Below are 27,963 nucleotides of genomic sequence, written 5' to 3'. Positions count from 1 at the left end.
AGTTATTTGTGACAAGCATATGGTTCTGATTGGTACACTTTATCACACTTGAGCTCGAATTTCATACTCGCATGGTTTCCTAAGAGATAAAAGTTTGAGGGGAAAAGTAACACATTCTTGCATAGCTTTTTCTTTAGCTCCTAGGATTTGTAGGAGTTGCACAGCAATGTTACGGAACTTTCTATTAGTCTCCAGATATCTCAAATTCCCATCCTTGTGCTATTTTCTAAACTAAAGTAAATCGCAGATTAGTTTTCTATGGAATAATTCAGAGACGTGCTCATTTATTCAGCTGTAGGCTACTTTGAAATGTTTGTGTCATTATTTCTTCTTCCCTATCTTCAGAATATGGTAAAATGGAAAGGTCACACATACCGTATCAAACAATATGGTGAAAACTGTGTTATTTGGAGACAAACTCACTTGTGAGTGCTATAGAAAGGATGCATTTGTTGATTTGGGTTTTGTGGGGGAAGGCATGATTAAGTATATCGCAGTAAGTATCTGTGTAGTGTTTGGGGGAGGCTGTAATGTATTTTATTCATATTCACAAAAAACAGTGAAGCCCTGCAAACTGTAGTGGGACAATCTCAAAGTCATACTGAATCACTATGTGTTAAGCAGACGTCCTCAGTCCCTTAACGAATGCTGCTCACCACTCCTGGGACCCTACGGCAGCACTTAGACATCCAGAGCAATTACATGTACCCAAATCACTGCCACTTACTCTCACTGCTTCACCCTTCCTCTGCCTGGCTGTTGGACCTCAAAGGAACAAACATTTCAGATGGGAAGGCGCAGTCTTGAACCCTGGCAAGAGACTTTTTGTGCTCCCTGTACATTTTGGACATCCCACCTCTGCTGCTGCTGCTGTTGTGCCACTGACAGTCGCAGTCTTTTAAAGCCTTTTTAAAGCCAGTAGGGACAGTGGGGGCAAAGTTGAGGCACTCTTTGCCATTTCAAGTAGAGATGGGAGGGCTTTCACACCTCCTCTACTCGCGGCACATTAGGTGCTGTGCAAGCTGCCCTTGCTCCAGCTCTGCCTGAGTGCCCGAGGTGGCATTGCTGAATACCTGTGTCCTGGTTTGGGTTGGGATAGGGTTAATTTTCTTCTTAGTAGCTGGTAAGGTGTGTTTTGGATTTAGTGTGAGAATACTGTTGATAACACACTGATGTTTGAGTTGTTGCTAAGTAGCGCTTATCCTCAGTTAAGGACTTTTCAGTTTCCCATGCTCTGCCAGCAAGCAGGTGTGCAAGAAGCTGGGAGGGAGCAGAGCCGGGGCAGCTGACCCCAACTAGCCAAAGGGGTATTCCATACCATAGAACATCATGCCCAGTATATAAACTGGGGGGAGTTGGCCGGGAGGGGCGGATCGCTGCTTGGGCATCGGTCAGCGGGTGGTGAGCAATTGCATTGTGCATCACTTGTCTTTTCTTGGGTTTTATTTCTCTTTTATTGTTATATTCCCTTTCATAACAATTATAATTATTATTATATTTTTATTATTATTATTGTTAGTATTATATTTTATTTTACTTTAGTTATTAAACTGCTCTTATCTCAACCCATGAGTTTTACTTTTTTTTTTCCCTTTCCTCCTCCCCTTCCCACTGGGAAGGGGGAGGGGTGAGCAGCTGCGTGATGCTCAGTTGCTGGCTGGGGTTAAACCACGACAACCTGCTATGTCTCTGTAATTAACGAACATTATCAATGCTAAGTAAAGAATGTCTTATCCCCTTTTAGAGGTCTTATGCTGTGCTCAGAACCTACTGTTCTCCAGAAGGTTTCTGTAAGGTGTATAGGATATATAGATCTTATGCATCCCTTCTGCATCAAGTGTCTTGTGTTACAAGCAGATCAAATAAATGGATGGGAACAGGACCTTGCCGCTACATTACTTGAATTACTTATGCTATTTAAGTTTGTATTCAGGCGGTTATGTATTGTATGTGTTTGCACATCGTGCAGTAAGATTTCCACTTTCTTTACCATGTCATCTGGTTTCAAGTGAGTTGGGAATCTGGTTTGGTGCAGTGTTCTCAGAATTGAAGAGTAACCTGCTGATGCAGTTAAAACAAAGACACAGTGCTAGCACACTTTTGAAAAGCACCTCTCATCCGCTGAAAATGAAACCTCTCAAAGGTGCTCCAAGTGGCACATCAAAACTGCTGGTCAATTTTTTAAAATTAGAGCAATGCATTGTTCTGGTTTCTGTTTGCTTCATCACAAGGAAAGCAGACTATTGAGGCTGTACTAGTAATGAGTCAACTCTGTTCATCCCTTTCTTTCTCTATATGCCTTTACCTCTGTGTTAGGGGTGCTGGGTAGGCTTTTCCAGTTGGCCCATTTTCCATAAATAGTATTTCCACTAGCAGGCATTCAACATACTGGTAACAAGTTTTAGCTGTCCTCTGCTTTAGCACATGTACTGTGCAAGACCTGCAATCCAGAAAGGTGAATGCTGAGGGGGGTACGGAGGCACAGAGGGGGAAAGTGACTGAAGTGACATGAATCTGTGCACCATTTGTTTCATCTGCCCAGCGAAGTAGAGTTATGCCCAAGTGTTGTTTTCTGCCTCTTCCTTACACCTTCAAAGACTTGAGTACAGGAATCTGAAAATATTGTCGGTTTGCCTTCTCCAAAAATAAAGATGTGAAGCAGACAGAAAGGGCCTTGGATCCCTTTGTGCCTCTTTTACAGAAGACAAGTGTCTGCAGTGTTTTCATTGTTCAGACTCTTGAAAAGGCTATTTTGGGCTGGTGGAAAAGCTTATCTACCTTAGAGCTAGTAAGAATGCAGCAACGTATGTTTACCATAACAGATTTCATCCCAAGAGATCTAGAAACACTTGAGAAAAAACACACTAGTATACAAACTCTCGCAGCCATCACAGCCCCCACCAGTAACTGAGGGCAGTGACCACCACAGGCCATCCAGCTCCAGTGAGCATTTTGGGGAGGCAGTAAACTCCACTGAAAATGCTAGTGCAGGTGCCAGAGCTGACACCTTTGCCCCTCTTGGTGGTGTTCGGGAACATCTGTGAGAAGTTGTCATGAAGCTACCATGGTGTTCAATGGGTCACCGCTCATCAGGGTCCAATGGTCGCACCCTTTGCTGCAGGTAGTCGCAGTCTCAAGGAGATCTTCTCCACTGCATAAAGCTGAGCTCAGCCCTGCCCAGCCTACAGGACCTGATGCAGCTACCTGTCAGGTTTTACGTTCAGAAACTGAGGACGTTTGGTCCTTATGCCTGCATCACTTGTGAGACCTCATTAGTTGTGGTGGTATAACTTCCAACTAAATATGACATCTTTAAGATGAATGTATGTTATGTGCATCTATCTGCTTTAACGGTGTCAGTATTTTACATAACCTCGCTACTGAAAGTGTACAGATCGTGTTGTAAGTTCAAGTGTTTTTTTTCTTTTTTTCTTGGTTGAAGCTGATATAAAAGTAAATGAAAAATACAACCATTGCAATGAAAAGTGTACTTCATAAAACAAATGCTTAAAAAGCCACTTGCTCCAGCTGTGGCTTTTATGTACAAGGATCTCTCAGGCAATTGTATGTGCTTACATAAGAAGTCTTTCACAACATTTACATTTAAACCAGTCATCATCTTATATGCAGATCATTTATTCATCCTATAAATCACTGTTACAGCTAAAAATGAAGATGAGGCTCTCCCTTTTCCAAGCAATAGGCTGCTAAATAGCCTAATATGTTTGCAGCTGTTTTGAAGATGCGGATTCTCTATTTGACAGTGATTTGGGGGGGTTATTTTGTTATCTTGTTTTCTCATCACTGGTGGTCACTTTTACAATTTCCAACCCGGACGTTTGAGTTACGAAATCCATGTTGTGGCTATTTTGTAAAACTTATGTTTAAATAAAAAGAAAAAAAAGTAGGGAGCAAAGAAATAAATCCTTCCACTCCTAAACAACAGTCAAAAAGAGCCCATACTGAATCAATGAGGAAGGGATTCAGCTGCTACCCAGAAATAACTGGGGTGGTGGTGGTGGGGAAATGTCAGTAAAGATTGATCCCTAAGATCGCAGGGAGCAGAAATACTAAGCCAGACTGTGAGGAGGCAAACTTTGAAAAACCAATTTGGAGACGATTCACAGCTGGCACTGAAGTTGGGGCCTCAGAAGTCTCTCTGGCACAGATAAACAAGCGAGAAAGAGGCATCTGTTGCATTACAGCTGCCAAGGTCACACTAGCAGGAACAGGCAGAGGGGAAGAAAAAAGCCAGCGGTATGGTCCGTATTCCTTGCAGGGAAGGACAAACAACTATGGCACTGCTAATCATGTGCCTTTGAGGCTGGAACGATATATTAAAATATATATGCTGACTCAAAAAATAACCCCACAGTGAATGAAAAGCAAAGTTTTTGAAAAACATAATCCACTTAAATAGGAAAGTCTGACTATCAGTACACACGCTTGATCTTTAGGGTAAGCAAACCAAAGTGGATACATAATCCGGAAGCGAGAAGGGCACAAGTACCTGCCGTGTTCCCCAGAGTCACCCTCCAATTTAGGCGGGAAAGTGCTACGCAAAATAGCTCTAGTTGCACATGAGCGAGCAGACTTCTTCACAGCTTGCATCCCAGTGTTGTCTTATTTGTTTAGCATGAACTGTGGGGTCCTGGAACTTGGAGCAGCAGCGAGAAACAGGAAGCGCAAGAATATAGTGCTTCAAATAAAACTATTATCATCACTTTAAACCACCTTCTCATGCTAAAGTTAAAAAAAAAAAAAGGCAACTTAGTGAGGCTTTGGTAATGCACAAATAGCAACGCCATGGGCCTGTTACACAGAGCCACAAGTCATTCTTGCAATGCCCATTGTCTCTGTGTCCTCCGCTGCACGTACCTGCTGCCTCAGATAGCAGGAGTTCTCAAGCTTGTAGGAACATTTTGAAGCGTATCCCCTGTAGGAACAGATATTCATGCAAATAACTAATTAATGGCATTGACTAAATAAACTGGATTTGATCTGTTAAATGAAAATATCACACCAAATTGCTTTCTTAATGATCTTGGTCATGGGCAATGGAAATGTGACATATTTTTATCTGTAACTATATTCATAATCTATTATTGCCTCTAGCATGTTCACAGAACCTTTGAAATCTGGAAAATCATCCGAGTGGATCCCCAAGCCACAGAGGTCCTCAGTGGAGCCTCTGAAAATTCGTCTAGACATAGCGACTCCCCCGTGACTAACCCTTGGCAGACCCAGCATGTTGGAGACAACCAGAGAGGGGCCACAGTAGCAGGGCTGGTGCAAGATAAAGCTAATTACATATACTTAAAGGCCAAAGCTTTTTCCCCGTTTATAATAAAATTATTTTTCAGATGCCCTTTGACAAGATGAGAAGTCTTGCCAAAGATAGGGATTAATTGGGAACAAGATTAAGTGTTTTTGTCATCTTCTAATAAGAACAAGGTTGAGAAGCAGTGCTGGGGATGGTGTGTAAGCAATAGAGATGCTCTGCAGCCTTTGTAGGAGTAGGGCTGATGTCCGCTGATCTACCATCTAAGTGTTTCCAATTCCCAATTCCAACTGGGGACATTGCTGTGCAATAATGTGATATTAGTGTTGTCACATTCTTGGAGAGGGGCAGGGCACAAACTGTGCTTTCAGAACAAAACAAAATTAAATTCTTCCTCTCCAAAGCTTATTCAGATGAGCAAAGAACGAAGACCTCCAGAATGAACAGCCAGGATGTCTGGCTGCTTTTGCAGCATCTAAAAGCATAAACTCCTGTAAAGAGAGTCTTGAACCATGCAGCCCTCATAGTTTTACAGCTCTCGGCACCCCTATATGAGGAGTGCTTGACCTCCACAAGGATCTGCAGTGGAGGAGCACAGATCCCTCTGACTCACTGCGTCTGGGCCATAGAGGTCCAGAATGAAGAGGGGCTGTGCCATTGCTTTTTGTGTGGATGAGATGTTGTTACTGGGACTGAGGAGAGTGAACTGGTCACCAGCATGCCTTGGCACATCTGCAGGACCACGATGATGCCATGGACAGCCTGCTTTGTACAGACCCTTCCCTCTTGTTCCTCTTTGAAATTCTCTAGGAAAGCTGGAATGGTGGGGCAATAGGGCAGCTGCAAATGTATTAAATCGGACTTGGAGATTAAATGGATTTACCTTTTTGGGAGTATGCCACTGGTCTTAGAAGAGCATGGGCCAGGTAAACCTTCTTCTCAGGTAGTTGCTGCAGGAGCTGCCAGGAGCTGTCAGCCTTGTGTCCCCACCCTGCTGTCTCCCACCCTGGAAAGTGTCACTGATGCATACTGAGCACTGTTCCCCTTGCATCCTCTGGGCCTGTTTTGAACCAAACTACATCAGTCACCTTTCAAATGACTGAATGCTAAAATCCGTGGCTACAACATTTTTACAGGCTCATCTCTCCTTTCTTATGGTGGATGTCTGTGCTGGCAGACTCTGTCTCTGTTCCTGAGTTATTGTGCTAACATCTACTACCTCCATAACACTGTATGCTAAAAAACTGTAGCCCTTCGGACTTTTCCTTTGTAACCTGCCTGTGAGTATGGTTTTCCATTGTCATAGTTTGCCAGAGTACGTGCTTTCCTGGGCCATGTGTCCTCCCTGAACTGACAGCAAACCAGCCAAACCAATGGGAACTGGTAGTGAGTGTGAAGCTCAGAGGGACTGGCTGTACAAAAGCAGGTCGTGTGGTGTGTTCTGCTGGAGGTAGCCCATTACCGCACCCCAGATCCTAATGGTTTAGACCCACTAAAAATTTCAGATAGGTAGCTCTCCATGGGATCTGGTCTTTATCTGGAGAGGGGAGAACATTAGCAGACTGTGCAAAGGTATAGTTAATCAAGCAGAATTCATTTCTACCCACTCTGCCCACTGGCTTCAACTTCCTTGATGTGGTAATGAAGAATAAATAGCCCAGTGTGGTACAGCCAGAACCCCAGGTTTCAAAGGAGCAGAAGGGTTCTGCATCCAATAACTATACCCGCTGCTGCTGCAGGCTTATTACTGCCCTTGCTTAGTCTATACTCCCTTGAACAGACGCGTGCAGCTGGAGGGGTCCCTGCCAGCACAGGCTGCTGTTGGATCTGGCCTCTGTAACCTGCAGGGGATGGGAATGCTCTGCACTGACTCCTGAGCCCATTGCTGCTTCCCATGAAGGGGCTGCTCTGCATCCATGGACAGCAGAGTCCTCTACCTACATGGAAGGGCAGGATCAAAGATAGTCTTAGTAAACCAATCTGCTTAAAAATGTTTGGGAACAATAACAAACTGCTTCTTTCCCTAGCATGCATTTCTGTAATGCATGGTCATAAACAATGGTTATTGTGCTTTATCTCCTAAGAGTTCATAGGTCTTCACGGCGATGACTTTTTAAGGTTTTAGTCCACCTTGTCTTTCACAGCCATTGCAGCATTATTTTCCATTCGTAACATGCAAGGTTTGCAACGATCTTCGAGCATGAGGGAGCTTTGTGGTGGTGCTAGAGATGCTCTCCAAGAACTCCAAGGAGCGTTTTAAGAATGATCCCAGACCACAATCCTGTTCCTGCCAGTCTCAGGAGAATGAAACACTTCCCTTCTAACAGGAAAGGCTCTAGGACATGTGTGACTAATTTGTTACAAGGTAATTAAAAATTATCTGTCTTACTGCAGCGCTGCATGATTTTGTTGAAACAAGCACTCTGGGTGAAGATGAGTTGAGAAGCTGGGAACAGTTCCTTTCACCTGTCACTGGTTTCTCTCCTGATGGGAGGGAAATGGCTGGCTGGCCTGCCATGGTGCTGGAGGAGCTAATTGCTGTCAAGTGTGGGCATGCCATTCACATGATTGTGCATTTTGAACATGCATCTTGGTGAACAGGAGAGCTGCCTGTGCTCATAGCGGTGCTCCTGAGCTGTCCCAGCGGTGGCACGGTGTGGACTACATGAATTAATGGAGGATGCTCATGATGGGCGTGCAGCTTGTGTGGCAGGGAGCGAGTCTGGAGATAGACCCTGCACATAGCCCAGGCAGCCAGTGGAGACAAACCTGTTGCAAATGATGGGTGGTAGGGGATGAACAGCCTGATGCATCTTCAAACCTGGCAGGGAGGAACAATGTGCTGCCTGTATCCCTGTGATCAGCTGGGATGCTGTGGGGTGGGATGGATGGGAAGGTCATATTCCCAGGGTCCTTATCTGTCAGTGCCTCCTGCAGCACCCTAAATGGGACTGTCTGTATAAATCCTTCTGCCTGGGCAGCTGCTGGGATTGGCAGATAGTGATCCTTGTCCTGTGATAGGGATGTATTAATCTTTCATAAGTGATGACTCAGCCAAGCAATAAAGTTGGTACCCTAACATAGGCCAGAGGTCAGGATGGATGGCCTCAGCCCTGCGAATGTGTGAGCAGATTATTCTGTGCCTGTCAGCAATGAGCATTTCTGAATGGCAATGGCCACTGCTTCCTCCTCTAGCGTCTCCCCAGGAGGTGTTTGGCAATCTCTGAACCACTTTGATCAAGGAAGGATGGTGGCAGAGAGCTGGAGGACGTGACTGTCCCCTGCTTCCACATCCTCCGGGCAGTGAGCAGCAGCTTGTGGCCATCTGAGGGGATGAAACCTCCCGCACAGGTCAGGGGTGACAGAGAGGTACTGCCAGGCAGAGAGATCAAGGCATTTCAATAACACGGGGGTAGCTGTGCCAAAACATTGGGAGGTGCAGCGAAAACAGTCAGCATCATAATGCACCTACGTAATGAGGCTAAGCCATATGCATTTGCATAGCTAACTGCTGGACTAATTAGCACAATTAACTTCTTATGTGTCCAACAACAGGCTTAGTGGAAAAAATCTTTATTGTAAGGAAGAGTGGCAATTTCCAGAAAACTAGTGAAAACTGTGTCTTAAAATAGTTAACTGTGAAAGAATTGAATACACATGGGGAGGGCATGCAAGGGTAAATAGACAGGTACAAATATGATTATTTTCAATAACAGTGAAGTCAAGTTCAGTGATTGCCAGTGTAAGTAGTGAGGGGTGAGGGACACAGTGAATGGTCTATGTTTTGAAAGGGATCTATTTTGCAGAAATTTCCAGGATATACTGCAAGGAAGTAAAAAAACCCCAAAATACAGTTTTGTTTTGTTTGAATTCCTCTTGAAAGAAAAATAGCGAAAGTGTGGAGTAAAGCAAGCCTTCATTACTACCCACAACAGGTAGAAAAATAGACCAAGCCAATTGGAAAATTCAAACTGATCCACTTCTTATATAAGACCTTGAAAGCAATTCTGTTCTGATGGCTGGGGAAAAATGTGTGAGCAAGAATAACCTCACTATAAACATAAACAAAATATTGGGAATAAAACTATTGGGACTAAAGAGATGAAATTGCAATGTAAGCTAGGACTATGTCATAGTATAACCCAGCAAGAGGTTGACACAGGCTGTTAGATTTAAATGTAAATTATTGCTTCTTGTTAGAGAGATGCTATTCACTTTTTTTTAATGAGCTGTTGCCTGGATCCTGGCGCCTGGGACCAGGCAAGGTTGTCCAGTTTCCTACCAGCACAGTTCCATGTTGCAGATCTTCTATGTAGTAATTTCTATGAACTGATGTGATATGTAATGGTGAAAATGAGGAAAAGCTTAGGAGGTCTGAGTGGTGGCTAGTAGATAATCTCTAGGAAAACTTGGCCTGCCGTTGATCTGTCCCTGAACCAAGGATCAAATCCACCCCAGGTGTGAGGAGCTGTTGCTTCTAGCGGAGTTGTGTTCCTGGTGAATGTGACCTTGTATAATAAACCTGTGCTGTAAAATTGAGGATCAAATGGGGCATAATAATTTCCTCATCAGATAAATACTCGGATGGTCCCTTTCCTTAGCTGGTTATCTGCAGACTCAGCAGAGATCCCAGTATCACGTGAGTGAGAAAACATTTAGCTTTATACAGCGGTACAGCACAGAGGTGAGCTCTGGGCTCAATCCAGCCCAGTACGTTGGGTGCGCTGGGAAGGAGGTGAGGAGGGGAAAAGCAGCAACATGGCAGTTTCATGTCGCCTGATGTTGAGGTGAGCTAGGGCTTCCATCAGTCCCGTGCAAATATTGAACAACCTTCATGCTGCTCTAAGTTTTGTCCAACTCTTTAGGGTCCCCTGAGTGTTACTGGAGAGTGGTACTTGCTTTATGCCTCATGCTCGGGCACACCCCATGTCACACCGTGCAAGGTGGGCGAGCGGGCTAAGAAGGCTTGTTTGACAGCTCTGACGTGTTGGAGAGATCTCCGTTATGGCAGGGAGTCTGCAGGGAGCGAGCTAAGGCAGCGTGGAGCGGAGCAGGCAGCGCACGCTGGGGTCACCCTGCAGTGTGACCTACATGGCAGCTGCAAGTGTGCAGGAGGCAGCCACGGTATCAGAAATGCAAAGTGGCCCCCGTCACATCAGGGACATGGAGAGGGCTGGGGGAGGCTGGGGGCATGTTTTACCCTGGTGAACGTGCCACCCTTTGGCAGTGAGGCAAGCAGCTCCCCGGGGAGCACTGGTGCTCTCTGCGTCCCATCGGTGGGAACTTGCTTCCCTGGGAGCGCACACTGCATCCTCCAAAATTGCCCTGGCAGCGGGGCAGAGGCTGCCCTTGGCACAGCTTTCCTTCGTAGCCGGGGACTGCCAGGTCATTGAAACCTTGGCAAGTTGGGAGAAGACGAGAGCGCGTCTGCCAGAAACTCCACATCCACGGGTCTCCCTTCGCTGGCATTGCAGGGAATGCGGGATTTAATTCCGGAGTGCCGGGTGCCTGCGGCCCCTTTTCCCCAGCTGCGGGAGGGGAGATGACTGCCGAGCTCCGGCTCTGCACATCGCCAGCGAGCAGCACATTGTGCTACGAGGCGGCCGGTGCATGCGCAACGCGCGGGCTGCCGCCGTGGAGGTGGGGAGCGAGGACCACATCGCTGCCTCTCGGCTCCGAGCTGCCAGTTGCTGGTTGCCAAGCAGTTATCATTGTTTCTGTGACGATTGCAGAGGCTGTTGCTAATTGAAGAAGCCCCCACAGCATCCTTCTCTCTGCTCCTGCTTCTGCTTTTATTTTAGAGGCTCAAGGGGGAAGACAGCTAGACTAGTGCTTTTTTACATTGCATTTTTATTTATTTCTTTTTGTGGGGGTGGGAAATTTCTCAGCTGGTGATTAAGTGATGGACTAGTTACTCATCCTTATCCCTTTAGTCTTTGTGTGTGTGTGTGCGTGTATGTCTGAACACACACAGACAAGCTTACACACACACACACACACTGTAAAATCCTGTTTGCCACTGCAGTGGGCACAAATAGGTGAGCATGACTACAGCCAAGGAGCAAAATGCATCAGGGAAACAAGCCCAACAACAAGAACAGGTAATGCTTATTTTCCTCAATTTCAAACAAATACAGATTTGCATTGTATAGCTCTGTGTTTCTTGTATGATTATTTTTTTTTTTTTTATCTTCTTGGCGTGCATTCCTAAAATTGTCAACTGAGTCACCAGTCAGTGGCAGGAGGAAAGTACTGTGTAGCTGGGTTCAAGGTCTGCTTTCTCGGTGTGTGTGTAGGCTGGGGGGGGGGGAAGCTGAAATTGTGCTATTTTTAACAGCCTGTACCTCTTGCTGAAGGCTGGAGAGGTTTGTTCTGTAACTTGTTCCTTACGTGCATGGGGGGGGGGGCAGGATGTTGGGACAGAGGCCCCTTCTCGCTGGAGGAAAGGGTAAGGCTTTTTCACAGCCCCTCTGCAGATGGGTATAAAATTGCAAAAGTGGGTTTCAGCTTCTTACTTTGTCATGCACTTTCAGGGATTTTTTTTTTTTTGTCTGACATTTTCTTGGAGGGACACTTCCGAGTACAGCGTGTGCTCAGGCTGTGCGTGTGCAAGCAGTGATGAGGGGGGGGCAAAAAGCAGCTGTAAGTAGGTACAACTCCCATTGACTTTGGGGAAAATTGCAGTGCTTACACCATATCTGAACTTGATTCATTTATTTCTCTTGGTAGGTGCTTTATGTGTTTCTGTAGAGGCAGAAAGTTAAAGACTTAATTTTCTCTGTCATGCCTGTTTTTTGGAGGGTATTCCTATCTGACTGCACTTACTAGGACAGAATGAAGTCAAAACTTTCCCTGTCAAAAAAGCAGCGGGTGGCAGAAAAAGGGGACGTATCCTCAGCTGTAAAGGATAGGCATAGTTAAAAAGTGGTGGCATAAGGGAAAGTCTGGTTGTGATCTCTGAGCTCCAGCTGAGGATGGCAAAGGTTCGTGGGCTCCTGGCACACCGGCAGATCAGCAGCTCCATCCTCCTCGGCACCAGCTTCCCCTCCCCACGCTCGGCCCTGTGCCTGGGGGGACCGCAGAGGAGCCCGTACGCTCCAGTTCTTCAATTTTCATCGTCTCCTTAAGACATTGGAAGTTCACCACTTTAATCTTCGGTTAGGACAGCACAGGAGGATAATTTAAACAGATCTCTCAGGGCACAAATTAATTCTTAAAATAGTTCTTCCTGGCTTGATAGGCTGAGCGCCTCGCACGTTGTTTTTCTTTTTTTTTCTTGGTGCTTTATTTTAGGGAATTGGGGAAAGGAAAAGCATGGGAAGACACTAGGCACCACAAGTAGCATCATATAATCTGCATTTTCAGGGTGACATTTTACTAATGGCCAAAACAGTCTCAGTGGTTCAGTGAAAACAAGAAGAAAACAACTTTGATACTGAGGGTGAAGAAACTGTGCCTTCATCTAACCTTATATCTGTCAGGCTTCTCTGCTTCTCTGTCCATTGCTTTTGGAATATGTATTTTTTTTTCACTGTTTGCTGCAGATTAAAATTAGTCTAGCTGTGTTTCTGGGAGGTAGGGGTGTATAAGTGCCTTTCTGAACAAAGAGAGCTGTGGGGCTGTCCCCTCCTCCTTCTTAAAGCTGTGTAGAAGTGTCAGGTTTTGTAAGTCAAGAAGTGTAGGTCAGGTGCCTTTTATAAAGGAGCGGTGGTTTTGTTTCAAGTAGTGTTACCTGCCTAATGCCATTTTGCTACTGGCATGCCATGTCTTTGCTACTTCGCTCTTCCCATATGAAGTATAAAATGCCCAGAATAGGTTTTTAGTATTCTGCAGAGTCTTGATTGACGACATTCTATAACTGATTGAGTTGCAATTATACCCATACGGTACGCTTAAATATTCTGAAAGTACATGCTCTCTCAGCTCTGCCCTAGTGTGAGCATGAAATAGAAATATCAGGCATATATAAATATCAATGATATTGATGAATATTAATGTTTGAGTCTGTGAGCAACTTTGCTCACTCCCATAATTATTATTTTTTTATTTTCACAATACATTATTAGAAAAATGACTTGACAGTGGGGGGTCGAATCCAATCTGTGTCCATTGATTTGAGTGCACTTTTATCTTCCAACACCAAAAGCAGATCTAAACTCTTTTTTTATTTAAAAGAGTTCATAACTGAAAAAAGGCTCTATCCAAATTCTATTTCCAGCTGAAATTCTATTTCCAGGCTTGTGCATATCAAGAATTGCTGAGATTTTTATCTTGCTTAAAACTGATCAAGAAACTGAAAATTGTAGCTGGGAGAATATTGAAGGCAAAGTGCAAGTCTGTCTGTAGAGGACTGAGTCTTTTTCAGAAGCAGCTGCTGCTGTCGTAAGAGATTGTGACCGTCCCTTTTGTGTATTCCTTGCTGTGACATTCCCTGGATCCAGAGGCAGGCAAGTGACACAGTTGGCTTAAGTCTATGCTGTGTCCTACCATGCTAACCCAAACAGAAGCTGGGCACGAAAAGACACTGCAGGAACAGGGTGGGGAAAGTTTGAAAACATCTGCAGAAGCTTTGCAGGCATAAATTTAAAAATCTAATTCAGACCCATGCGTCTATATGCAAATGAAGGCATGTTCTGTCTTGAGATTTACGAAAATTATAATAATTAGAATATGATTGGGATGCGGAGATAAGCAATGCACTGCCTTACCTGCTTGAAGCCAGGCAATAAGCATCCCTTTCTTCCCTTTGTTAATTAAAAATGTTTCTATACAGTTTCTTTCTGATAAGCAGTGTTGCTCACCTCCATGCCAGTTAAACTATTCAGAATTTTAATCATTTATCTCCTTGCTTATCTGTTTCATGAGTCTGAACTTTAAGTCTTTTGGGCATCATGTACAGAAAACATTCTGTAAGTGATATGTAATACTGTCTCTTACTGTCAAGTTGTGATTGCTTGATCAAGATGTAAGTTGAATGTGGTTGCCTCTCTACGCTTAGGTGCTTTTAACACAGCTATGGTTTCTTGCTCAAATGGCTGGAGTTGGATACCGTGCAGTGTACAATGATTACAGTTGGCTTTCTGCTAGACCCAATGCTCAGAAGTCCGTAGAAAAGCCTGCAGACACTAATAGCCTTGGGATCTGGCTCAAGAGGACTAGTGAATCTTGTTCTCTGTCTTGGGGATTGTTAGCTGGATATGTGAATATACCATTAAAACCACTTTTCCATTAAAAAAGGAGAAGAAAATAGCAACAACAGGTCAAGTACTGGATCTATATGCTTTAGTAATTTACACTGTCTGAAGATCTTTGTGTTTTAACATAAGCCTGTAAATTTGTTATCTTAGTTTAGCCCAGTTCTTGTTACTTTTAATGGCCTTTGGGAATGCAAATAGCTCTACAGTCATACATAAAAATAAGGAGCCTGGTTTTTTATGAAAATGTGGTAATAGGCATAACGCTAAAATGAGACTTTTAAGTGTTTTAAAAAATGAGTCAGCATATCAAGGATAACAGGATCACAGATTCTCAAAGAACACCTTTTTATAAAACATATTTAAAGGATTGATTGGTTAATTGGGTACTTGAACACTCAGAATAAATGATTGTTCCTATTTCTTTTGCTGTATAGAAAAGAACTGTCATGGACTTAGAGGGAGGGAGGGAGGAAGATCCTGCTCTGAAATGTGCACGTCCTAGACAAGGTTGCTAATGATTGTTTGCATGCAGCTCCATGTAAAAGACCAAAAATTAAGTAAGGAGGCAAAATAGCTTGAGGGCTGCCTTTTATTGAAGTGGGCTCCATGGAGGAGTGGAGTCAGATCAATAGAACAGTTCTGCCTATTAGCTGTCATTAAGGTAATCAATTTTGAATTTTACAGAACAGATGGAATTCCAAATAATAGGTGTCTTCAAGTGGAGAGAGAACACATTTAACTTGGAAAACCTAGGCCAGACTCAGGAATAAAATGATGGAAAGATTAATATTTCATGCCCCTAATGTTCCCCTGCCACTCTGTACTTCACAGAAATAGCCTGTAGTATCTTGAAGAGTGAGTACAGTTGGAGTATCTAATATACTATGCTGAAATGTGCGCCCCTCTGAGTAAATTTATCCAAATAAAAAAAGGGTGCACTTTAGGTGCGTTATGCAGGCTTTTCCCCTACATAGTTATAATTCAGGTAATTCTGGGATTCCTGTAGCAAGGGGTGTCAATCCCTGTGTGCCCTGCTGTCTTCCTTCAAGGTCATGAATATCCTCAGCCATTGTGAGCTGAGTCCTATGCTGTTACTTCATTCCCAGAGTAGATTAAACTAGAAAATATGGGTGTGCTTACATTGGGAAATAGTGTGGACCCACCCCATGAGGGTGAGAGCGATGGTATTGAGGTCCCAAATACACAATTTGGACAGGGGGTTGTTTCAAGCTAGTTCCAGACTGGTGTGAATGTCCATTAGTGGTTGGACAGCATCTTCTCATTTAGCTTCATCCAAAAGGAAGCCAGTTTGTGTGCTCTGAGGCCACTATAAAATGTGAGTTAGAGCATGGTAGATGAGTACAACTGAAAGATTTGGTCAGTAGTGCAGTTCTGAGTTGAACAAAAGTAAAGTACTAGATGCGCCCCACGTCTTTAGTAGGGATGGGAGGGATGCAGTTAAATAAATGTAACTTCATGTAAGCTATGTTCCTGTATCTGAAGATATTCTTAAATGTTCATTTTTTTTCCTGTGAGGTGTGACTTAAAATCATTCCAGATCTGCTCTGCTCACCTGACTGCTGTCCAGAAAATCATCGTCCCTGGGTGCCGAATGTCTTGGTTAGTTCAACATGCTTTACCTGAAAGACTGCAACAATCCTGATTCTCTGTGGCGCTCAAGCCTCCTTACATCACGTGAGCAATACAAATTGGCTCCAAAGAGTGCAGGATGCCTTCACATTGTAAACAGACTGTAGTGTACAGCAGGTTCAGGCATATATTGTAAGTTGTGAATTTTATCTGTCGAAATAGGGAAGGGACTTTGCCCTTTTATTTGTCAATACCATCCCTGGTGTATGCCAGACCACGAAGAGCCACTACTGAATCCTCTTATGTTTTCTTAGCAAGGTTCGAGATTACACATTGTAACTTTATGTTCAGAAGCAGACTGAGCTGTGAATGTGTTACAGGAAAGCCCTGATTTACGGTGCCATTAGCTGGCACAGTCAGACTCCCCACTGCATCACCCCAGTGGCATAAAATCCACGCAGAGGACTTGAAGAGCACCGTGACACACCTCTGCGGTACCCAGATTCAACAGTGGGCTGAAAGGAGCTTGGCCTGGAGCTGTTGAACAAGTGGGAGTCAGTCTCCCAGGAGATGAGCTAATTTAGCGTATTATCTCAGTGACTTGTGATAGCAAAGCTCCGACGGTCTTGGCTGGAGTTGAAAACTGTCATATCCCGAAGGTGAGTCCTTCCTTGTGAGAATCCCTCATTCTCGCTGACTTGCTGCAGTATTCTGGCTCTGATTATTACAGCTGTGCAGAAATCAGGGAGCAATGTCCACTTTTGGAAGGTGTCTGCCAAAGAGAAGGGAAAGAGGAGAAACCTGACACTGACTGGCATAGAAAACAAAGGGCGTTTTTTAGTTTTAATGGAACTGTTTAGTGTTAGTTGTTTAAGTGCATAACTTTTTAAAAATAAAATTGTTGATATGAGACAATACTTACTTTTTTTTCTTGATAACAACTCTGTAAATTACAAGTCTTATAGTAGACCCAACACAGACTTTCTCTAGGAAGTCATAGAGAACATTTGTGTTTCATTCTGTTAATGGTATCTGATCTATTTCTCAAGAGATTAAATTTCTGTAACAGTGCTCCTGAGAATACTGTATTCAAGAACATGAAATTGCATCAAACTAGCAGTCTTTTCAAGCTGTTAATTTGCCGTGAGGAATGCAGGCAGCTAAGCAATGGGGAGGGGGAGACAGAGATGGAAAGAAACACGTTTGGTGTAAAACTGGAGTCTCAAAAGGAGAAGGCTGTAGAAAAGCTTTTTTGGTGTTCAGTACTGAAATGGAAGTGCTTCTGGAAGGCCTCAGATGTGTCAAGACTGCATAATGGTTGGTGATCTTCTAAGCACACAGTTTCTAGGGGTTGGTATACTTCCATAGGATGCTTCTTAAGATTGTGTATGCTTTACACTCTGGCTATACCTTGACAGATCAAGTGGGATGTCCTCTGCCACTTGTCCTTGGGACAGTGTTGGTTGACTGCTGCTCCCTCCATTCCTAGCGGAGGTACCTTGTGCTGCAGTCTTTCTCATTAAGTCTTTCTTTTGCTGTTGGATCAAGACAGAATAATTTGTCTCTGAAGTTCACCGGTTATCCAGGGGTCATGAGAGGGTGTTTGAACTCCACAAGAAAAAAATCTTCTTAGAATTTTTTTTTTTTTTAAACTTTTATCTTAAAGCATCCGGTGCTTCATTCCAGTTGTGGTCCATTAGCAGTGCTATGCATTGCTACAGTCATTTTGTGAACAATGGTTTTACCTGCTTTCAGTTCTTATGCCTTTAATGCTGCTTCTTTGTGATCTTTATCAGGCATTAAGTTGTGGTGAATCGTGGTCACTTTGGACGATGTGAGAGAAGGTAGAACTTTTTAAATGATGTAGAGTACAGTAATATCTATTATTTATGTAGTTTATTCTGTATGTTTTGCATTCAAGTCTTTTGTTCTTTTGCCCTTTCTTTTTTCCTTCTTTCCTTTCATCCTTTCTTTTGTCCTTTTGTCCTTCCTTCTCTGATTCTTAAGTAAGTGGGATTTAAGTAAGTGAAATAATAGATTCAGAGAAAGGAGAGTGCTGGCAGCAACAGAACAGGAAAGCCGAGTGCACTCCTCCAAAGGGCTGCTGCAGAATTGGAGAAGAACTAACTGCAGAAGCAAGAGAGGTACATTGAGCAAGGTTGCAAAACCTTTGTTAAACAGAAATTTGGAGAGGGACCGATATGTGAAATCAGTGAAGGTGATCAAGAATGGAAAGGTGAGTTAGTATCAATTTCTGATTGAAGAGCAAAGTTTGAGTGGGATTATCAGGTGGCTTTGAGTGACAGTTCACTGACTGGAGCATGGAACTTAGTGCTTCTTGTGCTGCAGACTTTCGTCGTGGCTTTGAGCAAGAGTGTTAGACTTAGGTCCTCGGTGGCAGTCAGCAGCTGCGCTTCTGCTGAGATAGTCCATTTTTGCCTTAAGCTGGGGAAAAAAAAAAAAGACCTGGGGGTCTCCTGAGGATAAGTACATGAAATATGAAGTTCTGAGATACTGTAGTAACTCAGGCTGCACAAATACCCGAGATGTCAGAGAGATGTACTCCTTGATGTTTAGAGAATGTAGAGAGAGGGTCATAGGAGAAAACCTGAAAGTTAAAACTCATTCTGAAGACTTAGCTATGAATAAGAATTTCAGCAGAAAAAGATCAAGATAAAGGTAAATCCTGGCAGGACTTCAGATAGTTATAAGCAAACTTGCAAATGAGAGAGAGATAATGCACAGAATTTTGAGATTGTATCTGATTCTAAGATTTTGGGAACTTTAAGAAATTTTATAGTTTGAGGTAAGAGAGAGATGCATCTGTCAGCTCTCTGTTGCATAACGCAAAGAGACCTTTTCCGAGAAGGAGTAATTCAATTTTTTTCAATAGGAATACTGCAGTGTAATTAGGAGCCACAGAGATGAAATGGAAAAGTAAATGGGGGGATGATGAGCCAGGGATATGTGTGATCAAGGGTAAAAACAAAACGTTTCAGAAGTGGAAGCCAGATGCTGAAGTTTGGGGCCCAGGAGGTTGATGGAGACCATCTTTCTGAAAGTCAGGATGAGGCTATGAGCCAAGGCTGAAGCCCAGAGCCTGGTACCTGTAGAGAGAATGCCCTGACGAAAGTTGTCAAAGTTGTGGAGAGCGCTCTTAAGTGTGACGGAAGTGGAGATGACATGGCTACTTCCCGCCACCATTGGTGAAAATCTGCCACAGATCAAGGACGATGAGAGAAGAGAAGGTGAACGGGCTAGAGAGTAACAATTAACTGTCTGGAGAAGTATGATTGAATTTGGTGGTGAAAGATGCTTGTGGAGGAAGAAGCTGCAGGTAGGCAGCTGATTCATAAGGAAGCAGGGAGCACATGGCAGCACCCTTCCCCATCCCACAGGGAGGTGGCAGCAGGAGCGGTGGGGCAGGGGAAGGAGGAAAATCAGCTTATGGCCATGTTGTACAGGGTTATGGTTAGGGTGATGGTCCCTGCTACAATAGCCAAGTTGTACAGAGCAGCAATGATTCTTGTCACTCCCAGGAATGCATTCAGTGGAAGATCTCAGCAGGCTTTGCAACCTTCCTGAGGGCTCACAGTGAGGGACAGTGGCTGCTCTCCATGCAGCATGTGGGTGATGTGGTGGCACCAACAGAGGAATGAGGTGCAAGGTGAGGTGTCAAGCCTTGCGTGACAGAGGGAGTTCAGAGCACTGCCTCTTCTCTTGCCTTCGCTGAGCATTCATGTTGTGGCCTTGGGCAGTGCTTTGTCTCAGTATCTCCATCCTGCAACATGCTGGTCACTGTTTACCTGCCTGCCTTGAGGGAGGCAGTGAAGATGGCTGTATTTTTGCGAGCTCCCAGATACCCTGTGTCTCTTCAGAAATACCCTGCCTTCAAAATAACTACTTAATGCATTAACTAAAGACACTGACTTCTATTCTGTCACATGGAGGGTGCGGTGGAGAAAAAGCAGCAGCTGTCTTTGCCAGGGGAGAAGATTTTCAGGAGAACAAGAGGAATAAAAGGGTTAAGGTCCTCTTCTTGCCCAGGGAAAGGGCTCTGCTTCCCTCATTGTCCCTTCTATTACCCATCCCTGAGTGCCCTGATTGCCTGTGCCCTTACTGCTGCTGGAGTAAAGCTTTTTTTTGAGAGACAACCTGTGTGCTGTACGCATGATGTATGGTAACTGGCAAGCAAGATGTGGCTATTACTATTATGAGATATTATTTTGGGGTGGAAACTGCAGGTGAAAAGTGCAGATGGACCATAATTTCTCAGAGTGGGATTTGTCCCAGTCTGCTGGACAACATCTGGTCACAGAGGTGTAACAGGGACTTGGGATCTTGTCTTGCTAAACAGCCCTGCAGTGCCAGCATCACGGCTGTGCCTCCAGGCTCAGCGGCCTTGGTGGAAGAGGCTGGCAAAAGGATAGGGCAATCTCCCTGCATCCATGCAAGGGAGAAGTGCTGTTGGAAGGCATTTCCCTGTCTCCACGATCACTTTAAAAAAGCTGAATTGCAGATGATCATGTGCAGAGGATAGGCTAATTTCGTTAGAATTGCCATGTGCTTGGATGGAGAGAGTTAGTCAATGGGATCCTGATGAGTCACCGAGGGAGCAGGAGCATCTAGACATCCTCTCTCTGCTGCTGCCTCAAACTTGGTGTTTCCCTTACAGCTCTTTGGTGAGCATACGCACACACCATCCCTGTGTGGGAAAGCCTCGTGCCCTCATTGCGTCCGCTCCTACAAGTGTGAATACACAAGGCTAAGCTGAGTGGGGAGTCAAGCCCTGAGTATGTCTCATGGTGAAGGAGAATGAGACAGGCTGAAGCACTTAAGAAGAGTTAAGCTGAGCTTACACATGAAATGATCATGCAAAAACCCATTAGAAAGGGGAAGAGGAAAAGTTTGAGTGAAATAGTAAAAGCAAGCAAATCTGAAGGCTGAACTGTTGGTTGGTTTGGTTGGTTTTTTAACCCTTCAGCTTACATCCTTACCTTTGTCAGTCTGAAAACAAATGGCTGTTGCTTTTATTGTTTATAAAAACTAAGAGAGGTAAAAATAAAAGTAAATTTTATGTAAAGATTCACAATGCTTTGACTAAAGTAGTTTATATTACTGCTGAACTGCTGCTGAGCTTGAAATTGGAGAGATAATAAGCCTTCATCTGAAGCAATTAGTCTGCAGTTTTTGACTCCATTACCTTCGCTTATGTCTGTAGCAGAATAGTTACATGCAGATATTTAAGGCTTAGTCGTAGTATATTATTGTCAAAAGTGAAATCACAACTTAGACATTAATTTATTGTTAATTTAGCTTGTCAGAGATACCATAATAAACATGTAATTGACTGGGGGTGAATGTATACAGTGGCATATTATGTGAAACGCATTTTGGGTCTTTAATTTAGCTTAATCACACACTGTGACCAACCTCTGAACTCTTTTTGTGTAGGGTTTAAAGGGGTCTGATACTTAATCTTAACGTGGTTGTAGGAATTAATGAATGGTACATTGAGTTGTAACCATCCTTAAGTATGCTGACAGCCTTACATTTTTATCTTTCTGTTTTCATGGCCGGGAGCAAACAGGTTATTTTCAAATGCATATGCAGCATTTTGTGACTACTGATAGAGGTAAACTCGAGGATGGACAGGAAAAACATATTGCAACTTAGCCCATATTAAAATGAGAGAGAGAAGAGGCATGAAGTCACGGGTTTTTAATTGTACAAAACAGTCTATGGCAAAGCAGATGATATAGCTTGAAGGACACAGTAAGCAAAAACTTCAGGCTTTTTATTATTCTGAGATTCTGTGGTACTAGATAAAAAGGAGGAATTGCTCAAGGTGGAGAATGATAATGAAACTTCTTTTTTTTTAATTACCTAAATTTCAGATTCTGTAGATGCCATTGCACTAGAGTGTAATAAGCATTGACTAGTCCTCTTAGCAGGAAATTTGTATCTAAACTTTGTTTCTTCTACTTAAGAAACCCTGGCACTTCACAGTTTAGTAGAATCTAATAATACTAACAGCCTTCTTTTTTATAATTTTCATGTCCCAATATCTTGGATGTAAAAGTTAATTTACAAACGTTGTTGAGAATGCTGATCCATTGAATCTAACGAGTATTTGAGATTTATCTTTGTGAGCTTAATCATTGGAGGCTTCAGTTGCGTTAAATTGAATTCTTTCTCATGGTCTTTTCCTCATAAGGTATAATACATGGTTTTACATGGATTATATTGATGCTTGACTTTGCTGTTGCAAGTCATGCTATAATTAGCAGTTTTATTCCAACCATCCAAGCTAAACCAGCCAGATAAAACAAAGAGCAGTTGTGAATGTATGGGACAGCAAAATCCAAGGAGAAATTGATTGAAATAGCCCTGCAAAGTACTTAGCACATAAGGTTTGTCCATTAGTAAAATGTATATTGATCAGGAAATGTTTTGACTTTCCTTGCTGAAGGCTTTTCAGTTCTCTCTTGTTCAAATAGGTATATCTTGGTAGGACTAGCTGACTTCAGTTACTACTCATCTACTTGAGAAATGTTACCTTACTACCCATAACATCTTTAAGGCTGATAGTAAGTAAATAGATGATATCTTCATCTGGTTTTGTTCCTTGTTTACAACGTGGGTTTTCCAATGCCCTTCTGGGAGATTAGGAGACTGTGTTGTTAGCTACTAGGCATCTTTTGCTCAAATGTGTTGAGGAATTCAGCGTTGATACTGGGCTGCATGTTGACACAGTATCCCTGTATCAAACAGAGAACTTTAAGGAATTCTGGAGAGTGTATGTATCTGAAATATGATGAAGAGGTGGTTGGAGTGAGTGGTCAAATTAAGAATAAAACTATTGATTTCATCAAGCCTTGAGCTGGCCCTATACTATCTTTCACTAGTCTGAAAACCCTTATGTAGAAAACTGAGGCTTTAAATGTACAACAGCAACAAATTTGTAACTAACAGTTTTGTTCCAGCTGGCCCACTCTGTTTTCATGTGGCTTTTATGATAGAAAAAGCTGATTTTGTAAGTGGCTCTTCTCTGTGCTGTTCTGTCATGACGGGGAGAAATGCTTCTTTTGGAAGTCAAATTTCTCTTAGATCCTCAGATGTGTGAACTCTGATGGAGCTCTGTCTGAGAATGGGCTTCAGGATTAGGACCGCAATATAAATCAGGCCATGTTTACACACTGGAATAAGGTTGCAGGCTTGGTTTCCTCATCGTCTGTTTCAGAAGATTTATTTTAGCACCCGTTGGCTCCCATCCTCTTGCTTGTGAGGAAATACTGTTCACACTGGTCTTCTCCTGACCTTGAGGTGGGAGGTGACTAGAATGCACTTGGGGACCAAGTAGGTCTACTACCAAACCTCCATGCCAGATAGTGTTCTTCCTATAAATTCCTGTAGGTTCCTATAAATTCCTGTAAGTTCCTATAAATTTTAGAACTTCTCCAGTCAGTTATAATGCTTTTAGCATCTGGATGGATCAGTAAATAAATTGTCATCCTGTATGTCATGCCAGAAGGGAGCAATTTTTTTTGCTCTTCAGCATCTTGGTGTGAATTCCAGAAAGACTACAGTGATCAATAGCACACAGCCACTGTCACAGGCTAAACCCAGATTTTAAGTCTTCAGTGTTCACCCTGCTGTAAATTAGAGCTGTTTGAAACTATGATGCATAGGTTTTTTTCTGTAAAATGCAGTTCATTCACGCAGAGATATTCCCACTAAATCGTCTAACTCAAAATATTTTGGGGAGACCTTTCAAATCTCCATGTTGAACATGTTTGGACCATAAACCTAGTTTTACTTAAGAGTTTATATACATCTACATTAAAATGGAAAATCAAAAAAGATTGAAATTGAGATTTGATGGGATGGGGAATTATCAAGCCAAAAAATCATCATTGTTCTAAAAATTGTTTCTGCTGCCAAAATACGTGATGAGCTTCTGATTTTATCCTTGAGGGTTTAAAATATCTGAAAACTGAAACATTTTGTCCCAATTTGTAATAGAAGTGGAGTTAATTACACCCCCCAATTAATATCAGAAAGCTTTTCCCCATCTTGCTCTAGCAACGTAAAGAGGGCCTGGCTGGTTGCTACCTCTGTAATAAAACATTCTGGAAATACTGTTTTATGTACACAAAGATATGAACTAATTGAGCTCAACAGGCCATGTAAAATACACATGAGAAATAACGTATGTACTTGAGGCTAAAAATATAAGCCTAAATGAATCCTAGTGGGATGCTCAGTGCTCATGCTACTTCTAGTCCTCTCACTGAAACTAGAGCTTATTTCTCTTTGCTTCTGTTTCCCAAATAGCTGCTTTGTCATTTTTCCTTGACCTCGATGAAAAAGTTTGAGCAAGAATCAATTCTTTCTTCAGCTAAGCTGCTGTGGCACGGTCTACTGTAATACACAAGTTGTGTGTAATCCTGCAGAGGAGAAGAATAGATCTGGCAGAGGTTTGGGGAAGCAGTTAATGAGAGATTATAACAAAGCTACACAAGCATGCTCTTTCTCTGGGGAGTCACTGTGTAGGGAGACAGTGATATACATTTTTCAAACCATGTTCCAGATTATGTTTCATTCTGTTCTATCTTATAATTTTGGTCACACATGCCTATGGGTTGCAAGAAACACAGTCTCCAATATCCACTGAACCTGTGTTTTGTCTTTCCTTGGCCCATTTCTTGAGTAAATGCTTTGTGTCAGTCAAAGAGAAACTGTTTTTGTGGGGAAAAAGGAATTAACTTGCTGCAAGCTATTTACCAAATACTGTTTGTACTTTTACATGTGGGTGGCTGCTCGTCAGGTGTAATGCATAACTTTTATTTATTTTTATTGCTGAAACTGCTGATAAAACAAGAGATGACAGTTGCTCTAAGGAGACCGAATTTAGGTGACACTCAGATGTTTATACTTCATTACTTTTCATTGTCTTGACAGATTCCATAGAGTTTCTTTCCATCATATAAGCCTTCAATTACCAAATGAAGATTAGTCCATGGCCCCAAGCCAAAAAACTGTTGAACAGCATTTTTTGTATTATTCATCAACATGGATAATACAACTAACTCAAGAATAGATCAACTTCACTTAAGGGATTCTTCAAGACTGGTTGTGTTGGCAGTGTGCAAAAGTGAAGACCTAAGTCTGTCTGAAAAAGGTGTGGCATTCACTTGTTCATTTGAGCTAATTGTCTTTGCAAATGTTAACTATCACTATATTTTCCTTTTGCTTTCATACCCTGGGAGGGAGGAGAGGATACACAAAAACTGTGTATTAAGCCAGATTATTAGCTTAAGCAAATAGACTGATAAAATCATTGATGTCTGCTTTGTGAAATTCGAGTGAGCAAGAGAAGACTAGGAGCTTTCTTAAAAAAAAAAGAAAAAAAAAAGGAAAGAAAATCCACCTGTGACTCTTGCCTGCAAGAATTATGGATTTAAGGGAAGAAAGATTTTTGCAGAAATAGCTGCTGCTGTTGCTAGTCTCTCTGATTCCCTCCTCTCCGCCTGGGAGGAGGTTTGTAAAGGGGTCGGGAGACGGGAGGCAGTCGCTTCCCGCTGCCTGGCTGCGGCATTCGTCCTCCCGGTGCCTCGGTTGCAGCCCTCTCTGGTACCGCAGCAGAGGCAGATGGCTGAGGGTGGCACTGAAGGCTCCCGTCCATTTTTAGCAGCACATTTCAGTGCCTGCTAGCCATTTACTCTTTTTATCAGTTGGGCAATGCTTCGAACTTTGGCCACATATTCAGCTTTAAAAAAGCTGGGGTAGCTTCTGATTTTTTTTAGAGCATTTGGGACAAATATCCTCCTGAGTTTTGTCTCGGTAGTGCCACTGAAAGATGCGATCCTGTTTGTTGTGAAATGCACTCTGCCTGCATGAAACACAGCTATAACTACTGAACAAGCTGCAGAGTCTTATTTAGAGAGCTGGGATTTGGCAGGAGATGACCAGTTAACACGAAAAGCCAGGAAGAAAATCAAATAGTTGTGGGAGATGTTGAAAGTAACAGATGAGAAGAGGTTGCTTGCAGAATTTTGATTCTACACAATAAATTATTGCTGGCAAATTGAACTGCTGCCTGCTTTTCAGTGATATTAGAGAGCTGGAAATAATGCATATTTTGGCCAGGCAATCATCTACTGTCTTTTATTGACAGGCAAGTAAAACCTGAATGGGGAAAAAGACTAATTAATCATTACTTTATGTAACCTTTACCAGCATGATACAGTTTTGACATTTGAATCCTAGTGTGCAGTGTTCATTTAAATTAAGTCTGGGTTTTTTTGCTGTAAGATCTAGGAACGAGACATGTGGAAATACTTGGGGGTGTTTTAGGGGAGCCTAATAGAGTTAGGTGTCCAAGTCCAACTGAAAATGACAGTCTCAAATGTTTTAGCTTTCTGTATACCACATAGTTGGTAAATAATGCCCAGGGGGGAAATTGTTGAGTCATGATAAATTGTTGAGCATCCAAAAGCTATTGTTGGTCTCACTGGGGACCGCTGAAAGCTCAGTGCTCTTGAAAATCCAGCCAATTATGTAGGTGCTTATGCACGGGCTTTGAAGGCTCACTTTTCTTGTGTATTAAAAAGAATGGTTTTTTAAAAGCTTTCTGCTGTTACTGGCCATTTATTTTTCCCTCTGTTTTCTTTTGAAAACTCCTAAAAAGGTAGCACACTTGAAACAAACACATTTGAACTGCTGTGTAGTCAAATTATGGCATTTAATTCCAGGAAACTGAGGATGGTCTGTTGGTTGGTATTAAGAAGGAAAAGGTAGCAGTTTCTCAGATTTTAGGGCATTAGATAATCCTGTTGAGTTTTGTCTTTTTCTTTGCATCCAAGAGATAATAATGGAACTCAATTGCCATTGTAGTGATAGAATATAGTTTGTTTTCTTTTTTAATTGGAATGTAACAGACTCTGAAAGACCTCAGGACAGGAGATGCTCTAAAATAACTATTTGTGCTATTAATGATAATGAAATGTAATTATAGGGTTATGTTATTTAAATATAGCCTCCTTACAGAAAGGTGTGTGTTGCTAAAATGGCGCTTTCCACATGTAATAATAACACTTAAGATGTTCTTCGTGCTTTATGTCTTCGAATTGCTTTTAAAAATATTCTTTCTGACATCTCAGTGATGTAGGTAAACTGTATTACCCACACTTGGCAGAAAGGGAAGCTTAATACAAGAATGAAGTGACTTGCCCAGGGCTAAATTGCTCCTGTGTTTCAGCCTCTGAGCCCATGCAAGGCAGTGATGTTGTTCGGTGCTGTGGGGACTATCAGTTTGGGTCAGCGCTGGCTTCAGGCAGTTTGTTGCAAGGTGTAGATGTGTCCTACATTGCTTAAGCATTTTGAAAATGTTAACAATGATTTATTCATTCATTCATTCAATTACTCAGGTTTCAGTTCTTTTAAATAAGATCAGGCGCCCCTGCGTCTTTGGATCTTTATGGGCACCTCTAAGAGATATGACAGCCATTTCAAGAAACTCCTCCTAAACCAGACTCTAACAAGTAACTGTGGATATTAACACTCCATCAGGAGAACTTGTGCACACTATGATTATATATGTTCATGCATACATGCACAGGTACACAGACATACAAGCCCACCACGAAAATCATCAAATGAATCCTTGTACCTGCCAGCACCCGTTGAACTCTGATCCTGAGAGCAAGAAATCAGTGCCTTAAGGCCAAGATGCTTCCAGAAAGGTGTTAGGCAGTATCTCTTCCCTTTGAGAGGCAGCATTTTCCAGCTTCCACTGGATTTCTACAGGCCTAAATAATAACTGACTTGGGAAAGAAAAAGCAGACTGGTACACCACTCTCAAAAAATGTCTCATCTCTAGAGTAAAGAATA

The 27,963-nt window shown here is 42.7% G+C and overlaps 1 protein-coding gene across 2 annotated transcripts in view; it reads left to right on the top strand.

Moving 5' to 3' along the window:
- The window catches only part of DPP6 (dipeptidyl peptidase like 6), a 421,969-nt gene that overhangs the window by 148,160 nt on the left and 245,846 nt on the right, over window positions 1-27,963 (top strand). The window contains exon 1 of one of the 2 annotated variants that reach the window (XM_050915791.1): window positions 11,326-11,382. The exons of the other annotated variant lie outside the window; for it this stretch is intronic. Within the exon in view, the coding sequence (XP_050771748.1) occupies window positions 11,326-11,382 (57 nt within the window). Of the gene's footprint in view, window positions 1-11,325; window positions 11,383-27,963 lie in introns of those variants that run through there. 2 annotated transcript variants of the gene reach the window in all.

Source organism: Gymnogyps californianus, chromosome 2 (genome assembly GCF_018139145.2).
Source record: "Gymnogyps californianus isolate 813 chromosome 2, ASM1813914v2, whole genome shotgun sequence".
NCBI classification, from domain to species: Eukaryota; Metazoa; Chordata; class Aves; order Accipitriformes; family Cathartidae; genus Gymnogyps; species Gymnogyps californianus.
Note: the sequence above shows the minus strand (reverse complement) of the source record. Positions and strands in the feature narration are given on the sequence as shown.